At 45.7% G+C, this 18880-nt stretch overlaps 1 protein-coding gene across 1 annotated transcript in view; it reads right to left on the reverse strand.

The window, feature by feature from the left end:
- The window catches only part of grin1b (glutamate receptor, ionotropic, N-methyl D-aspartate 1b), a 71229-nt gene that overhangs the window by 39507 nt on the left and 12842 nt on the right, over window positions 1-18880 (reverse strand). Inside the window, 3 exon segments of the mRNA XM_085295734.1 lie at window positions 4581-4702; window positions 6021-6118; window positions 6994-7056. Of these exon segments, the coding sequence (XP_085151860.1) occupies window positions 4581-4702; window positions 6021-6118; window positions 6994-7056 (283 nt within the window).

Genomic DNA, 18880 nt, shown 5'->3' on the forward strand with positions numbered 1-18880 from the left:
CACACTCGGGGCTTCAGGCGTCAGGTCAGTGTTCATCACGACCAAACTGCATGCTGGGAGTTCACTCTGACAATCACAGCGTTTGTCTCAGCAGAAAAGCCTCACTGAGACGTCATGAAGAGTGTGTGGTGTTTTCCTTCAGCGCAAACTCGTCATGCTGCGTAAAGTGTCTGCATCTGTCTCCAAGCTGGGCCAAAACGGGTGGCTAACAGTGCTAGCATCCCCCAAAATCTACTGGTAATAGCTAACGAACAGTGTTAGCATCTCACAAATGAACCATAAGTAAAAGCTAACGGACAGTGTTAGCATCTCGCAAATGAACTATAGCTAACCATCAAGTTAGTTACTAAACTTTTTTTATAAATGCCTTACTAAAAACCTTTGGCTAAAATGGAATTGCTAACTAATATTGTTGGGAACTTACATTACGCTAACATTAACACAAACTGTTATTTTTTTGAAATGCTATGCTAACAATTAGCTGAAATTTCAAAACATTTGGCAGGAAAGCTAATACATCATAATTTCAACTTTTCATGTGAAACAAGTTTCAAATAATGAGCCAAATGTGTGAGAACATAATCTGTGTTATTCCTGAGACTACTCTGCTTCAGGTCTGTATATATTCTCACTTATTATAAACACGTCCTCTAAGTACGATGCATACTTGAGGGACCTTGGTAGACTTCCTGAAGCTGGCCAATCAAAAAAAGAGAACGTTTTTTAGCACACGAGCCTTAAACAGACAACTTATTGCAGATAGATGATGACCTGAGGGCCAGCGGCTGCTCTAGTGCAACATAAAAGCAGAGCTGGAGCTGAGCCGATGAAGCTGTTTCTAATGATAACGAGCACTGACGGCAGCAACACAATTAGGAAGCCCGACACGTCCGCCTCTCTTCCATAAACAAAGCTAAAGGGGAAGCGTGCCTGTGCCGCCGCTGCCTGCAGACCGATGCAGCTGCACAAACATTTCCCTCATAGTGCAACAGGAGCCCGTGAAGAAAAACACCAACAAAATCCAGAACGTCGCAGTGCTGCTCCACACGTTTCTTTTCAGGGGATCGTTTCAGGAGGGTGGACACAATAATGCAAACACCTGTACCATCTGATATAAAGCAGGCCTGCAGATGCTCTCGCTGGTATTACAGGTGCGCTGAGATTTGAGTTACAGCTGATCACATTATTCTGCCCAATCCTGTGTAGGCCCCACCCACAGAAGAGTTTAGGATGAAGGTTATAATCTACCTCGCTGTTACATGCAGCTGATTTGTGTTTTATCTAGCCCAGGCTCGCTGCAGCGGCCAAGTTTGATCCGTGACTGAGCCTGTACGCTAACATGGACACGGCTGCTGTTTGGGGCTAAAACCACTAACACTGTTTTACAGCTCGAGCATTTCCACTCATGCTTCTGTCACACAAATTATACGATATTGTTTCAGGAAAATCTCCTCCTCAAGTAATAACGTGAAAGGAAAATATTGCAGATCTGAGATTTTCTACTAAGAGGAAGTCAGGCTGCTGCAACATTTAGTTTTCTCATTAAGGCTAAAAAGCTTCAAGCTGTTTGTTTCAGAGATATGACCTCTGACTGTTTCTGGTGGAAAGCAGAAACGATCTAGCATCTCTGCTGAGCTGAAACGGTCCACCCAGAAAAGAAACCCCCACCCTCGTGCAGCAGAGACAAACCCACTGTGGATCGTTTCAGAGTGCGGTTTCGCTGCACTTTCAAGGCAAGGATGGATCGTTTTTCTGACACATCAGCGACTCGGAGGACGCGATGTCCAGAAAAGCCACGCATCGTCTCTTAAGAGTGCAGGGGCCGGCCGGTGAGGATGTCTGTAGAAACAAAAAGCCATGGCAACAGAGCGGGGAGCCGATTACCCAGCAGCCAGAGGGGAACGCCACGACCAGGACCAGGACGCCACGTTAACTACAGCATCATGTCAGGGACAAAACTCCAACATGTGCACTTATTTAATGTTCATTAGGTGAACTCAGAGCAATATTAGAACACGAGCACCTGTCTGCTGGCCTTCAACTGCTTGTTCCTTTCACTTCATCGTCTAGTTCGAGCTGTCAGATTTTCATTCCCTGATTATACTGATAATACCACACAATGGATCTAACAGCTTCATTTTATTTACTTTAACTTAGCCGACTAATAATGACAAATGCTAATTCAAATAAATGAACGAAACGAGCAGCAGAGACAGGAGAACGTATCCTCGGCTTTTTCTTTCCAACATTCAGCAACTCTGATTTATTCATTTATCAGATTTTCATTAATATAATCATTGAAATGTTAAATTCATGTCAAGTTGACCTGTTGACCTCTGTGCTATGACAGTGAATAGCTTCATCTTTTCTATTGTGTGCAATAAAACCTGCAATCGCCTGACCTCTTCCCGATGAGTTCCTGCTCTTTTACATCCATTCTGTGCGTTAAAAGGGCGTCCGCATACTTTTGAAGTACGAAGATAAACGTGTGAACTGGCTGACTGAGTAATTAGCTGAATAAACCCCGCCCCTGGCTCCACGTTGCCATGGGCGTGGCCTCTATTGGCCACTTGCAAAGGGCAAAGCATCAAGCAGGTAACAGGAAGCAAGGGCGGCATCTTACCAGTGTTTGATTGGACACACGTCACGGTTACCGCAGCAACATTAGCAATTTATTACCCCCCCCCCACACACACCTGAATCATTAAGCCCGCCCCTCCCACCCCTGTTTAGCAGCATGTTATTGTTACTGTGAGAATGGGCAGACGGGCGGGCGGGCGGACGACACACACTATAGAAATGAAACAAACAAAAAGATGTTAGACACATTTAAAGCCACACAGTTACAATGAGCCCGGAGAGGAGGGAGCGGTTAAGAACCTTTAAACACGCCTCCACGCTCACCATGTTTAAACATTCAACCGGCACTCCGAAGAAACCAGAGAGAGAGAAAACACACCAGGACACTGAGAAGCTAACAGACTGATGAAGAGTAGCTTCCTTCATCTGAGACCTACTAGAAACAGTGCCAGACACAGAGAGAGAGAGCTGTGCTTCCATCCAACCGTTTTAACATCGGATCGAATGATGACGCTGAGAGCTCGCTGACTCCCGACCTGCCTGCACCGCTCTGTGGACCGACACTTTTACACTAGAGGACGTGACGTTAGAGGACACAAGCCTCAAAGCGCTCTAACGCTCCTCTAACGGGACGCTGTCAAAGTTCCCCGAGCCTCTTCTGTCTCCGAACATCTCCAACCGAGTCTCAGGCAGTGCCTGTCGTTCTGGCTGCTTTCTGAGGAGATGTTTCCTGTCTCTGAACTCAAACCCGGCCGAGCTCTTAAAGCTACGTAGAACCTCTCTGTTTGGTTTCATCTTTCAGCAGCCCAACACCCTCGCAACCGCTGCCCAACATCAGAGCAGCCGTCGACGATGTGAGCGTCCCCACTGCAGGACCTCGGGACAGCCTTTATGGACGATGAAGAGGACCGGGATGCTGCTGATGTTGATGATGATATGTTGATTATGGAAGCGTCAATCGATTAGACACTTGGACCTGGAGAAGGACACGTCCCTTAGAGTGTCCTGTGGGAACAGCGCTTCAGGAGTATGGGGTGTTTGGTTTTTAGAGGTCTTTCGAATTTCGAGGTGTTGTTTCTCGGTATGTATTATTGTAGGGTCTATCGCTGTATGAATAAAATTTACTTGAATTTAAAATTGAATTGCGTAACCAAGTGGCTGAAAGATTTTACTTTGGAGGTCTCAGAATCTCGTCTCTGCTTTTTACAGATGATGTGGTTCTGTTGGGTCATCAGGTGGTGGATTCACAGCCGAGTGTCAAACTGTGGGAATGAGAATCATTGCCTCCAAGTCTGAGGCCATTGTCCTCAGCTGGAAAAGGGTGGAGTAAGAGGCGAGTTACTGCCCCAAGCACCTCGGGTCTTGTTCATGAGTTGGCTGTAAAAGCAAAACTGTCGATTGTCGAATGAGCTCGAATGGCAGGCCTCCCCCTTACAGACAGGGTGAGGAGTGCCATCGTTCGAGGGGGGCTCAGAGTAGAGCCAATGTTCCTCCACATTGAAAGGAGGCAGCTGAGGTGGTTCGGGTATCTAACAAGGATGCCTCCGTTCACATGGGCATTACCCACGGGGAGGAGGCCCACTGGAGAGACTCCATCTCTGGGCTGGCCCAAGAACACCTTGCCCCGTGATCCCAGACAAGCAGAAGAAAATGGATGGAAGGATCTAGTTGTTAACTGATGATGTGATCTGATCCTGATCCTATATGATGGTGTAGTGGGTGTAGTGAACTTTTATTGAGAAGTTGGACCGTGTTTAACTGTCAGAGGTCTGATTTTTCGTGAACTGAAGCAGCATTTGGTATTTGGTTAAATATGTCCGACTGATGATGACAGGAACAAAGAAAGAGCAGTTTGATCTATTTCCTCTCTGCAGGTGACAGGTGACTGCTTTCTTGTGAATTTTCCTTCTGTTCGAGCTTTGCTGTCAGTTGGATGGAAGAAGAGCTGCAGACAGACAGAGAGGAAGAAAGGAGGAAGAGCAGGTGAGAGACGGACGTACCGTCTGGAGCTTCACTCAGAGCTTTGCCGGTCATCTCCCGCTCTCCAACCAGCCAGACGTAACCGGAGCCGGTCATGTTGAGCTGCCGGGCGGCTTTGTACACGAGCGCAGCTTCGTCTTCACTGCAAACACACAAACACACAGCAGGTAAGCACTCACCTGTGGCTGACACAAACAGACCAAAGAACCAGTCATCAATCACCTGGCAACACTCTGGAAAGCAACATATCAAACACGCCTGTGGACGCACAGTCTGACTTCTTCTGTTCGAGCTCCAAACGTCTCTTTAAAGACCTGATGAAGGTTTGGCTGATTTCACCTCAGTGCAGTCAGTTTTTCTGCACCACAGCACCAGAAACACTGCAGCTCAGTACATCGACTGACCACCACTTTCACAGCATTCCCGAGGACATAATAAGAGCTCCAGGGTCTCCGTGGTTGGTTCTTCCCAGCGGCAAGACAAAGAGGAAACGTAAACGTTTTCCAGTTTTTGTGTTTTTATCTGTTGTACAGTGTCCTTGGGTGCTTTGAAAGGCGCTATTTTTAAATAAAATGTATTATTATTATTATTATTATTATTAAACAAAGGAGGCAAAAGCGTGGCTGCAGGGCGGGCCCACTAGCACGGCTAAAGAAACAGCCATTTAAGCTACCGCCTCTGAGTATTTTCCTCTCCAACGTCAGGTCCATAACCAACAACTACCCAGGACACCGGGTGTTTAAGCTGCTGCCGTCTGGCAGGAGGTTCAGGCTGCTGAGGTCCCGAACAACCAGACTCAAGGACAGTTTTTACAACAGGACAACAGCCCTGATCAATGCTAACAGCTGACCTGACACTTCTTCTTCTTTTTTTATTACTAAGTTAATATACTGTGTTGTGTTGTTTGTGTTGCGTTGTGATGTGTCGTATCGTGTCGTGTTGTGTTATATGTAGTGCCGACGTAGGACAGTTTTCCAATTTCATTGTACTACTGTACTATGTATGACTGTGCAATGACAATAAAGAGTTATCTTATCTAATCTTATCTAATCTTATCTTATCTTAGCACCTCACGATGAGCTGAAGCTTGGGCCGTGGCCTTCAGACTTTGGCCTTGTTCAGTTTTGGAATCGCTGCTGGTGTTTTGTGCAGAAGAGTCTGACTTTCATCAGACGATAGAGGCTGATTGTCGTTGTATCAGACTAAGGGCTAATCTTTAGACCTTGTACGTCCTACTCGCGTTTACATGGATCTTTTTACACAACATTTGCAGGTGCTACTTTTACCTGTTGGGGATACACAGATTCAGTCCAACACTTGCTGATGGCTTAGTCACAAAGTTCCTGCAAAGTCATGGCAAGAACAACTTAAACTGTGACCAGTGTCCTAACCCTGATACAGCCTAACTGTGGAAACCACAACATCATCCAATCAGAAACCATCATGGAAACCACACAAACCTGGCAGAGAGGATGATGACTCGGGCCTCCAGGTCTTTCGCCTCCAGCAGCAGGGCGGTAATGTTGGTGTCCTGGCTGAACAGCAGCACCTTCTCAGCCTGGAGGACCACCAGATGGACACAGTGGACGGACGGTAACACCGAGGGACAGTGAGAAACACGGCAGAACAAAACACCACAGAACACATCGCAGGACAGCCATCGTTAGCTCCACATCCACAACCCCTCCCCAACCACCCACAACCCCAACCTTGACCATGCTTCCTCTCACCCACGCTACCACCGGAGGAGGAGGAGGGGAGGAGGGACGGGAGCAAAAAATGGAGACAAAAAGTGTTCAAGATCTGCTGAACTAAAGAAAACTCAAAGTCGAAGCTGGAATACAAAGAAGGAGGGGCAAAAAGTTGTGCGTGGTGTGGTGGCACATGCAAGCTGAGGCGCTTTCAAGACTCCAACCAACCAACCAATCGGGAACGTGCATGTTAGAGCGCACTGATGCAACTGCAAACTAAAAAAAAAAAAAAAAAAGATTCAAGTGGAGGGGGGGGGAGGAGGGGAGGAAGAGGAGGGGAGGCGGGGAGGAGAAGTGATTCATTTCCAAAAAGAAAAAGAAAAGAGGAGTGAGAGGATCCTGGTGTGCGGTGTTCCTCGATAATCTGCAGACAGAGCCACGCGTCAGCCTGGCCACATGCAACCCTTCACAAGGAAAAACTCGGGGAGGGGGATGAGGAGGGGGGAGGAAGAGGAAGGGCGTCTCTCCTGCGAGTGTAAACCCATTCCCGATGTGCAGGAATCATGAAAAATCAAAAGAAAGAAAAGAGATGGTGGAGAAAAGACGTGCCACCAGGATAAGAGTCTATCTCTGGAGCCGGGTTGGATTCTGGGCGGGCGGGGCTGACTGGTGTTTGGCTACTACTGGGCGAGCTCAGAGATTGGTTGGGCGGCGTGCATCATTTGACCATGCAAGTTTATACCTTGGGTGTTCTCCTGAAGTCAAAGTTCTGTTGGTCGAGGTTTTCATAGTTCCTGTTTTTAGTCTGATGGGTAATGTGCACAGAGAAAATATGCAGACACAGAAGAAGATTATAGACAGTCAGAAAAATGGGAGGGGGGGGGGGGGGGGTAGCAAAGCATCCAATAAATGATTGATTTCTTCTGCAGGAGTCGGACGCAAACACATCGCAGTCTGCCCAGCGGTCTGTCGACCTGCGTCCAGTTCGGACTTTTCTTCTTTTTAATAATAACCTCAGCGTGCAGCGCCCCCTGGTGTGTGGACAACAGCGGCACGTGTTAACCAGTAACATCTGGATGAGGTTTCTAAGCACTGCTGTGCTGAAGGTGTAAGTTTTAACAAAATGAAATGGAGTGATTTGTTTTCTAAGCAGTGATGTCAGGATATCAACCGTAGGATGGCCATTATCGCCCAAAACTCCCTGAATGAAGAGGAAACCACTCACCCTGAGATAAACTATAACCTTCTGGTTTTATCTAAAGGTATAAACACGTATTAATCAGCTGTTTCCCCTTAACCTCTTCAAACCCCCTGCTCCTAAAAAGCACATTTGTTCCTGATTGGCCAGTTTCTGGAAGCCTGCTGAGGAGCAGAATGCCTGCACTGCATGGTTTCAGACATACAGAGGTTTGAAAATGAGTCCAATTCTCATTTCCTGAACCCCGCTGCTGTGTACTTTTAATTAAGCGATGACTTTCTCCGTTTCATCATGTTTCATGTTGTTTTTTCTGAACAAAGATCGGGATGTAATAAAGCATCTGTTCCTGTACGTTAAACTGTCCTGCAGTCCTAGAATGACCCGTAGACGCTTCCTCCCTGATATCAGTAATGACATCATCGTTAGTGCTTTCAGTAGAACATAGACAGCGGAGGCTCATGCATGAAGGCTGTGATTTTGAGCTGTGATTAAAGAACAGGTGCTAATTATAACGGCTGTTGCGGAGCCGTGACCGGCTCGCTATATTTAGTCTGACGTGTAAAATCGCTCCTGAAGCCTGCCTGCAGGCGTGAACGCAGACGCTTTATTTTTAGAGAACAAAGAGACGCTTTGACTCAGAAGCCTGTCGAACTTCACAGCTCAGCCGTGATCAAGCACTCGTCGCTTCGGCTCCTCAGGATGAAGAGCTAAGCCTGAACCTCACCACAAACCCAGCTCGGTCTCATTTTATCCACACTCAGACTTCCCTCTCTGCAAACTTCCTGTGATGTTAATCCGCTGTGGCGGCGGCGCGTCCCATTAGTCCTCGACTCGATCCGCTCCAAATGTTAATCTCATTAAATTTACATCCGTGCGCAAAGTCCCCGAACAGCACAGCCTCGCTCTGAGAGCGCTTCAACCGACCTGCACACACCTAATGACACGTCCAGGTTTGTTACTGTTTTACACCTGAGCCCAGTCCGCTGCACGGAGAATCACAGCTTCAGACCCACAACTGCAAAATACAACCCAACCTCCAAAATACAAAGCAACGAAAGTTTCAATGTCACAGAGTAAAGGCGCTCCAAAGATAAGACAGAGGATCAGATCCCACGTACGGAAAATCTTTTCCAAGATTAAAAGTACAGTGTGGAAAACCTCACCACTAGACGTCAGTAGCAGTCAGCTGAGTTCTGTTTCTAATCCTTCTAATCCAGTGCATAATCCTAGCTACGGTGGCTGCTCTGGGACAAACATGTTGTAGGCAGCCAAAAGATATCAGAAACACGACATTTAGACTCCTCCCCATAACGGCCAGCGTGTTTCTGCTACTGTTTGTGTTTTTGGGGGTAGTATTGGACGATAAATTAAAATGGAAATCTCATATTGAACATGTTAGAAAAAAGATGGTTAAAAATATTTCTGGGTAATGTCAGAGATATACTAGATAAGGCAATGCGTATTTTATATTTCGCACTAATTTCCCCCTATCTCAGTTATTGTGCTGAGGTGTGGGGGAATTCATATGCGACTAAAATAAATGCTCTATACTTGTTACAGAAGAAAGTGGTACGAATGGTTCATAATGTTAAATATAGAGAACAAACAAATAATCTGTTTATAAAATCGAAATTGTTGAAATTTGAAGACTTAGTGAAATTACAGACATTATTATTCATGTGCAAGGCAAGAAATAACACATTACCTCTTAAGTTACAAAGTTTGTTTGTATTGTGTTCAGGAAGTGGGGACAGTAGAAGGAAGTTTGACTTTAAGCATCAGTTTGCTAAAACCACACAAAGGCAAATGTGTCCGACAGTTAAAGGTCTAAGAATCTCTTGAAGATAATCTCAAGATGCACCGTTTTAAAAGTGTTACATACTTAACAGGATAAATCAATATGAAGAACATGAAAGTAATTTGGGCTAAATGTGGAAGGAAAACATTTCATTGCCATTTAATGCTGCATATTGTGATTATACTGATTTGTTGTTTAGTTTTGCATTGTTACATAAAAATACATGTTAGAGGGTTTTTTAGGGGTTGTTGGCGCCTTCTTGTAAGAATAATTGGATTGCAGATAGGGGGCAGGCGCTAACAAGAGTTTATTCTTCTTGCTGCTCCTTTTCACCCACGGGTGCTGTGTCATATTAATGGGAAGGAGGTTCTGTATGTAGGAAACGAAACACTGTTGAACCATGTGTGAAATTAATAAAGAAATGAAATGTAATAAATATTTCTGCACAAACTAACATATTTGAATAATATCAGCACTCAGCTATAAACAGATATGTGTGAATCACATTTTCACTTTAAGCCTATCCGGTCTTTTAGTCTGATGCCATCAGCTGTTTCCAGGTCCAAACTCTGCTTCAGGTCCCAAAGTCAAACGAACACTGCAGCATCACTGAGTTAAAAACTGTCTAAATTCCTTCATCTTTAATAAAACGATCAGCGTTGCTGCTTTACCAGGTGTAACAATTAAGTTTAACATACAGGCATCCATGAAAACAGGATTTATTCAATTCAGTTAGAAGTTAGCAGGAAGTTAGCTCGCTAGCTTCCACCGAAACATGATATAGCATGTTCTGAGAGATTTCAGAGAATTCAAACGTACAGCTCTGCTGTCACTTCAACATAAATGAAGACAGGAAACTAAACATCAGTGACGTTTGTAGAGTTAATGAAGTTGGGCTAGCTGCTATATAATGATGTGCTACGTGATTGCTAGCGACACAGTGATCACTGACTGTTTTTAGGGGCTTGTTGAGATTAAATAGAACAAGATATGTTAAAAACACTACAGCCTTAATAAACGCAGAGTAGTTTGTTCACACGTCATCACTTTTAACAACAGGATAGTGAGTGTGGGCTGTCAGCGTGCTGTGAGCCACAGCTGGTGTCCACCTGTCAGTTCGAGTTCCCTCTGACCGAGGACGTGTCGGAGATCACTGCTGTTCACTGGCTTCACCATCAAACACTATCAGACACAACATGATCAATGACAACGCACTGATTTGTTGGATGGTGTGTGTGTGCGCGTGTGTGTCACTCCCTCTTGGTCACATGTCCGGGATCTGTAGGTTAGGGAAGCGATTCTTCCTGGTTTCCATTGAAAGCCTGCGTGTCATTAACCAATCAGGTCAAACAGGCTGTTTAAACAGTTTTTTCTTGGATTCTTCATGTTCACCTACTTTCATCAACAATGATAAGAAGAGAAACCTTGACGTCCTGAACCAAATACGATCCATCGTCTCTTCCCTCCGACAGCAGTGCTGGGTTTAATGTGAGCTCGTTGATTATTTTCTTTTTTATCGTATTATGTCGTCTGTCAGTATCTCACATGGAAACATGTGTAAGTTTGGCTGCAGCTTAATGTTTACCAAATCGCCTAATTAGAAGTAATCTGGTGCAACGTAGGAAGAATGTATATACTTCAAATTAAAGTGCTTGGCTACAGGCTTTTATTTTGAAATGTGTGTGGTGTACAGCAGGTTGTTGGTGCTGGTGGGTATTACATGCTTTGTTAAAGCCGGATATTTAAAGCAGGAACAACACATGACAGCCGCCGCCGCTCGGTTCACCGACTTTAGCTAATGTGCTGTAATATTCATGCATCTCCCACTTAAAAAAGTCTCTCCTCCAATATTCATGAAGGTGTTTGACTCAAACTGAGAGACACAAAGTCACATTGAAACTTTTCTAAAGTCTCATCTGCACTCTGGAGGATTTCTTCTGTCTCTTTCTGCATTTCTTATTTTGAACCGTAGAAAAATATGAAGTGTTCACGCTTTGAGAAATATAAACATGCCGACCCAGAGCCGTTGCTGCTTTGTCATTAACAAACAAATCCTCCTTTTCTTTTACTGCTTCTTACTTCCTGCCTCCATCTTCATTTGCTGCTTTCGAGTTGCTGTAAACATCACAGCACCACAGCGGGACGATTCATCGCAACCAGCAGAAGGATGGTTTACTGACTCTCTCTACCCGCCCGCAAAACCACTTTGTCTAATACAGTGGGGCAAAAAAGTATTTAGTCAGCCACCGATTGTGCAAGTTCCCCCACCTAAAATGATGACACAGGTCAGTAATGTGCACCAGAGGTACACTTCAACTGTGAGAGACAGAATGTGAAAAAAAATCCATGAATCCACATGGTAGGATTTGTAAAGAATTTATTGGTAAATCAGGGTGGAAAATAAGTATTTGGTCAATAACAAAAATACAACTCATTACTTTGTAACATAACCTTTGTTGGCAATAACAGAGGTCAAACGTTTACTATAGGTCTTTACCAGGTTTGCACACACAGTAGCTGGTATTTTGGCCCATTCCTCCATGCAGATCTTCTCGAGAGCAGTGATGTTTTGGGGCTGTCGCCGAGCAACACGGACTTTCAACTCCCGCCACAGATTTTCTATGGGGTTGAGGTCTGGAGACTGGCTAGGCCACTCCAGGACTTTCAAATGCTTCTTACGGAGCCACTCCTTTGTTGCCCGGGCGGTGTGTTTTGGATCATTGTCATGTTGGAAGACCCAGCCTCGTTTCATCTTCAAAGTTCTCACTGATGGAAGGAGGTTTTGGCTCAAAATCTCACGATACATGGCCCCATTCATTCTGTCCTTAACACGGATCAGTCGTCCTGTCCCCTTGGCAGAAAAACAGCCCCATAGCATGATGTTTCCACCCCCATGCTTCACAGTAGGTATGGTGTTCTTGGGATGCAACTCAGTATTCTTCTTCCTCCAAACACGACGAGTTGAGTTGATACCAAAAAGTTCTACTTTGGTTTCATCTGACCACATGACATTCTCCCAATCCTCTGCTGTATCATCCATGTGCTCTCTGGCAAACTTCAGACGGGCCTGGACATGCACTGGCTTCAGCAGCGGAACACGTCTGGCACTGCGGGATTTGATTCCCTGCCGTTGTAGTGTGTTACTGATGGTGACCTTTGTTACTTTGGTCCCAGCTCTCTGCAGGTCATTCACCAGGTCCCCCCGTGTGGTTCTGGGATCTTTGCTCACCGTTCTCATGATCATTTTGACCCCACGGGATGAGATCTTGCGTGGAGCCCCAGATCGAGGGAGATTATCAGTGGTCTTGTATGTCTTCCATTTTCTGATGATTGCTCCCACAGTTGATTTTTTCACACCAAGCTGCTTGCCTATTGTAGATTCACTCTTCCCAGCCTGGTGCAGGTCTACAATACTTTTCCTGGTGTCCTTCGAAAGCTCTTTGGTCTTGGCCATGGCGGAGTTTGGAGTCTGACTGTTTGAGGCTGTGGACAGGTGTCTTTTATACAGATGATGAGTTCAAACAGGTGCCATTCATACAGGTAACGAGTGGGGGACAGAAAAGCTTCTTATAGAGGACGTTACAGGTCTGTGAGAGCCAGAGATTTTCCTTGTTTGAGGTGACCAAATACTTATTTTCCACCCTGATTTACCAATAAATTCTTTACAAATCCTACCATGTGAATTCATGGATTTTTTTTTCACATTCTGTCTCTCACAGTTGAAGTGTACCTCTGGTGCAAATTACTGACCTCTGTCATCATTTTAAGTGGGGGAACTTGCACAATCGGTGGCTGACTAAATACTTTTTTGCCCCACTGTATTAGACAAAGTGGTTTTGTCAGTGAACAAAACGCAGACTCGCGCTCTCACTCACCTGAGGACTCATTAAAAACAGCGTCGACCTCGCTCGACATCACTAATCAGGCGTTTTACATCATAAGCATATAAAAATGTTGAAACAGCTTAATAACTTCTGAGCTGGATTAAGGTTGAAGCCTCACAATAAAAAACCTACTGATGTCCGTTTTGCCGATTCTTTCCTCTGACTTGAACAAACTGGTTAGCCGTCGTTAACTGGGAAAAATGGGATCACTTTCTGTGTTCTTCTATTAACCTGACACACCTCCACCTGGTGGAGAACAGTTTCTGATGCTCCTCTGTGGCAGCTGACTCCATGTTCCCGTGACCCCGCGTTGACCTCCATGCTCCTAATTCTGAGGCCTTCTCATGAACGAGCAGCTGGACCACCTCTCAGCGCTGGTGTCCACACCACAGGGAAGCTAAGGAGGTTACAAGCATCGTTTTATTATCGTAGGGTCTGCCTTACAACATAAAGCGCCTTGAGGCGACTGCTGTGTAAATAAAATTGACTTGAATTGAAGTTTCTGTACTTATTAAATCCTGCACATGTATTTTAAATTTGGCGATGCGTGTTTACTGAATCCTTTAACTGTGGTGTCGTGATGTTTACAGCAGAAGCTCATCAAACAGGGAAACCAGTTTACGTGCTGGTTGGCCTGAACTCTTGCGGTTTCCCTCGTGTCGAAGCTCTGCTGCATGTCAGTCGCACAGAGAGAGTCGCTTTGACAGTCAGTCAGGTCGACAGCTGCCACAGAAGCAGCTGAGATGTGTTTGCATGACTCCGACTCCGTCAGAGCCGAGGCGATGAGAAACCAGACGGAGGAGCAACTGAAAGGATGACGTGAACGGACAGACAGGAAGAGAGAGAGCGACAGGAAGAGGAGGAGAGGAAAAAATGAACTCAAAGTCAACTCAAGATTGAAAAATAGAAGAAACGAAAAAGTAGAAAGTAAAACAAAAAGCACCAAAAACCTCCACCAAGACAGAAAAGTATTCCAACAATAAAACATTCATCTTCTAACAATACACAGTGATGGAAAACCATGAGACATTCAGGAGCTGCAGCACATCAGACCTGCTGGTCCTCAGTCAAGACCAGCAGGGCTTGAATTATGGCCAGGAGGTCCAGAGTCAAGACCATTCAGTCCTAAATCCAGACTAGCAGGTCCAGAATCATGATTGCTGGGTCCACAGTCAAGACCAACAAGTCCTGACTCAAGAGCAATAAGTTCAGAGTCAGGACCAGCACATCCGGGGTCAAGACAGAAAATCGAAGGTCGAGACGGGCAGGTCCAGAACTGTGGTCAGCAAGTCGAGACCAAGAGTCAAGATCAGCAGGTCTAAAATTATGACCAGTCTAGAGTTCAGTCCAGACCAACAGGTCTAGCACAGTCCAGCACAGTCCAGTCCAGCACAGTCCAGCACAGTCCAGTCCAGCACAGTCCAGTACAGTCCAGTCCAGCACAGTCCAGTTCAGCACAGTCCAGTCCAGTCCAGCAAACGTGTGAAACCTGCTGTGAGGACAATTAAAGTGTGGCCAGAGGGGACAGAGGCAGTGCTCCAGGACAGATTTAAAAACACAGACTGGAATACGTTCACCCACACAGACCTGGACCAGTACGCCTCATCTGTACTGGATTACATCTCCGAAACCACAGAAACGGATCACCATGTACCCCAACCAGAAGCCTTGGATGAACCGGGATGTTCGTCTCCTCCTGAAGGCCCGCAACACCGCCTTTAGGTCAGGAGATGCACACGCCTGCAGCACAGCCAGGGCTAATCTAAAGAAGGGCATCAAAAAAGCCAAACACCATTACAAAAAGAAGGTAGAAGAACACTTCTCCAACTCCAACCCCCGACGCATGTGGCAAGGACTCCAGACCATCACAGACTACAGGACCACCAAACCCTCCCCCGCATCCTCTGATGTCTCCTTCCTCAACGAGCTCAACAACTTTTATGCTCGTTTTGAGCGAGGGAACCCCACAACCACAACCAAAGCAGACATGACGCCAGACCACCAACCTATGACTCTCTCCCCCACCGATGTAGGAGCGGTGCTGAGCAGGATCAATGTCCACAAGGCTGCAGGTCCTGATGGCATCCCCGGGCGTGTTCTCAGAGCGTGTTCTGGGGAGCTTGCAGGAGTGCTGACAGACATATTCAACCTGTCCTTGGCCCACGCTGTGGTACCGGCCTGCTTCAAATCCACCTCCATCGTCCCGATACCCAAAAACTCCAACCCATCTAGCCTCAATGACTACCGCCCAGTAGCACTCACCCCCATCATCACTAAGTGCTTAGAGCAGCTGGTCCTAGCACACTTCAAATCCTGTCTCCCCCCCACCCTGGACCCCCACCAATTCGCATACCGCCGGAACAGGAGCACAGAGGATGCAGTCTCCATCGCAATGCACTCTGTCCTCTCACACCTGGACAACAACAACACCTACGCCAGAATGCTGTTTATAGACTTCAGTTCAGCGTTCAATACAATCCACCCCTCACAACTCATCAGGAAACTGACAGACCTGGGCATCAGCTCCCTCATCTGCAAATGGTTACTGGACTTCCTGACCAACCGCCCCCAACATGTCCGGCTGGATAACCACTGCTCATCTACAATCACGATGAACACCGGTGTACTACAAGGCTGTGTGATGAGCCCTTTCCTCTACTCCCTCTTCACCCACGACTGCAGACCTGCTGATGGTTCCAACACCATCATTAAGTTTGCAGATGACACCACGGTGATTGGCCTCATCAGTGACAACGATGAGGCCGCCTACAGGGAGGAGGTGGATCGTCTGGCTGAGTGGTGCGACAGAAACAACCTGCTGCTTAACACCGAGAAGACCAAGGAGCTCATCGTGGACTACAGGAGGAATGCTGACCCACATCCACCCATCCACATTAAGGGGACGGCTGTGGAGCGTGTGAGCAGCTTCAAGTTCCTGGGAGTCCACATCTCCGAGGATCTCACCTGGACGACCAACTGCTCCAAGCTGGTCAAGAAGGCTCACCAGCGCCTCTTCTTCTTGAGGACTCTGAGGAAGAACCACCTGTCCTCAGACATCCTGGTGAACTTCTATCGCTGCACCATCGAGAGCATCCTGACCAACTGTATAACAGTCTGGTACGGGAACTGCTCTGCCTCGGACCGGAAGGCGTTGCAGAGGGTCGTGAAAACTGCCCAGCGCATCGCCGGAGCACCACTTCCTGCCATAAAAGACATCTACAGGAAGCGGTGTCTGAAAAGGGCTGGGAAAATCATCAGAGACCCCAGTCACCCATCACATGGACTCTTCACCCTCCTGCCCTCTGGGAGGCGCTACAGGAGCCTCCGGACTAAGACCACCAGGTACCGGAACAGCTTCTTCCCCACAGCTGTCAGACTCCTGAACTCTGCCTCCTGACCAACATTAAACTCATGGACTGAACATACACACACCCACAACCACCTACACACACACACAATGGACAACTGTACCCTCAAACACAATAATAACATGGACTGAACCACCACTCACAACCACTAGCACTTTATATAGCCTCTGTAGAAACTATCTACACCCTCACTTATCTTAACTGCACCACTGTATAGCTCTGTGTAAATAATCATTCTGTACATTCGATAATCTTTAACCCTACAACTGTTTACAACTTGCATAGTTCCCATTTCTGTATAGCTGTATATCTCAGTGTTACATCCTGGGAGGCTGTGGGAATGTGTGGGCGTGGTGTTGTCTTCTCCCTCTCCTCCTCCTTCGTTCTGGCCCCTCCCCTTGTCTCTCTCTGCCCCTGCCTTCTCCTTAGGTCACACCTGCTGCTCATCTGCTCTCGTTACAACCAATTACCCTTAGGGGTGATATAAGCTGGAGAAGAGCAGTGTGGAAGAGGAGGGAGAGGTTTCTGGTGGATTTCCTCTGTGCTGGTCAGAGTGTGCTACTGGCTTAGGTGTGGAACAGCCTGCTGCGTGTGGCTCTTTGTGAGTAGTGTTTAACTGAGCAGTGATTGCCCATGAGTGACGGCGGCCTTCATTAGTTTGTGTGGCCTGCCTGGATATTGTTTGCTAGCAGCGTTGCTGTCTCTTTCTGTTGAAGCCTTAAATTCAAATTCAAATTCAAATTCAAATTTTATTTGTCACGTACACAGTCATACACAGTACGATATGTAGTGAAATGCTTGGACAACTACTCGTGACCTAAAGAAAACAAAAAAGGAAAAGGCTATGAATAAGATAGGAAATAAATATGAAAAATTAAAAAGGGTAAATTTAACTAGGAAGGAATAAAATATAAATTAAGGTTAAAAATGAAATAACTGTACAACACAAATTAGAATGAAGGGTAAATTTAACTGGGAAGAATAAGATAAAATATATAAATTAAAGTTGAAAATAAAATAACTGTACAACAAAATACACAATATAGAACTATATAAGAATGTATGAAGAAATATAAATAAATATATACACAATAACAGCAGCTGTACAAGTATTAACTGGAAATGAAGAATATAGTGACCAGTGTTGTGCAAAAACAAAGTCCAGAAAGTCCAGTGTGTGTGTAAGAACCATATGTGTGGGTCAGTACTGTGTGGTGGTGTGATTGAGAGACCGTATCGCCTGCGGGAAGAAGCTCCTCCTCAGTCTCTCTTATTGTTGCTTTCTTTGTTGAAGTGGTCATTACCACTTTGGGTTGATCTCCCTGATTTCTCATTAAAGCAGCGGTGCTGTCTCCTTTTGTTGTTGCCATTTATATGATTATTGAGGTGTTTGCCTACAATAAAGATCTATTTTATGTTAAATACCTCTGCCTGGCGTTCTTTTCATTCCACCTGGATCTAACTGTTACTGTCCCCCACCCTCATCGCCTAGACTTTTATGTGGGGACGTAACACTCAGATTCCTGTAAAGTTATTTATTTCATATTCTGTATAGTTTTTCATATTTATATCCTGTTCATAGCCTGTACATAGCTTGTACTCACTACAGCCTGTACATACTTATAGTTATAGAATATTCACAACATACTTCATACCGTGTACATTATAACATACCATAATAGACCCATTTCTGTAATATACTCACATATCTATATTATTGCTATTATTGCTATTATTGCAGCCCAGTCCAGCACAGTCCAGTCCAGCACAGTCCAGTCCAGCAAAGTCCAGTCCAGCACAGTCCAGTCCAGCACAGTCCAGTCCAGTCCAGCACAGTCCAGTCTAGTCAGTAAAACCTCCTGGATCTGCATTTCACACATGGAGGTCATGTTTGATCATGTTTGTGATTCTTATCCTGGTTTGGATCACGTGTGGCATCAGGTGTTTATTGAGAACATAAAAACCCGGGGCAGTGAGCAGCTTCAGCTACACACAGGTCAGCTACTGAAAATAAAAGCAGAGATCGATCATTCTGCCTCATCTGGTTCTTTATGATCCATGTAAACAGAAAACCTGTAAAACCTCTTGGTGGAGATAAGAAAAGAAAAAGAACACAATAGAAAATAAAGAAAAAGGATGAAAGAGAAGCTGCTGTGAAGCATCTGGCAGAAAGAATATTAAAGCTAATGAAGGACAATGAAGGACAGATGAAGGAAGGATGAAGGAGAGATGAAGGAGGGACGAAGGAAGGATGAGGGAGCGATGAAGTAGCAATCCTGGAGAAATTACAGAGCGATGATGGAGGGATGAAGGCCTCTCACACAGCAGCTCATTATTTATCATGCAGCTAAACTACACAAACCTGCATCTGAATAACGTGC

The sequence above is a fragment of the Mchenga conophoros genome, linkage group LG12 (genome assembly GCF_057382185.1).
Source record: "Mchenga conophoros isolate Kocher_MC1m ecotype Shallow Benthic linkage group LG12, M_conophoros_male_GT1.1, whole genome shotgun sequence".
In the NCBI taxonomy this organism is placed as follows: Eukaryota; Metazoa; Chordata; class Actinopteri; order Cichliformes; family Cichlidae; genus Mchenga; species Mchenga conophoros.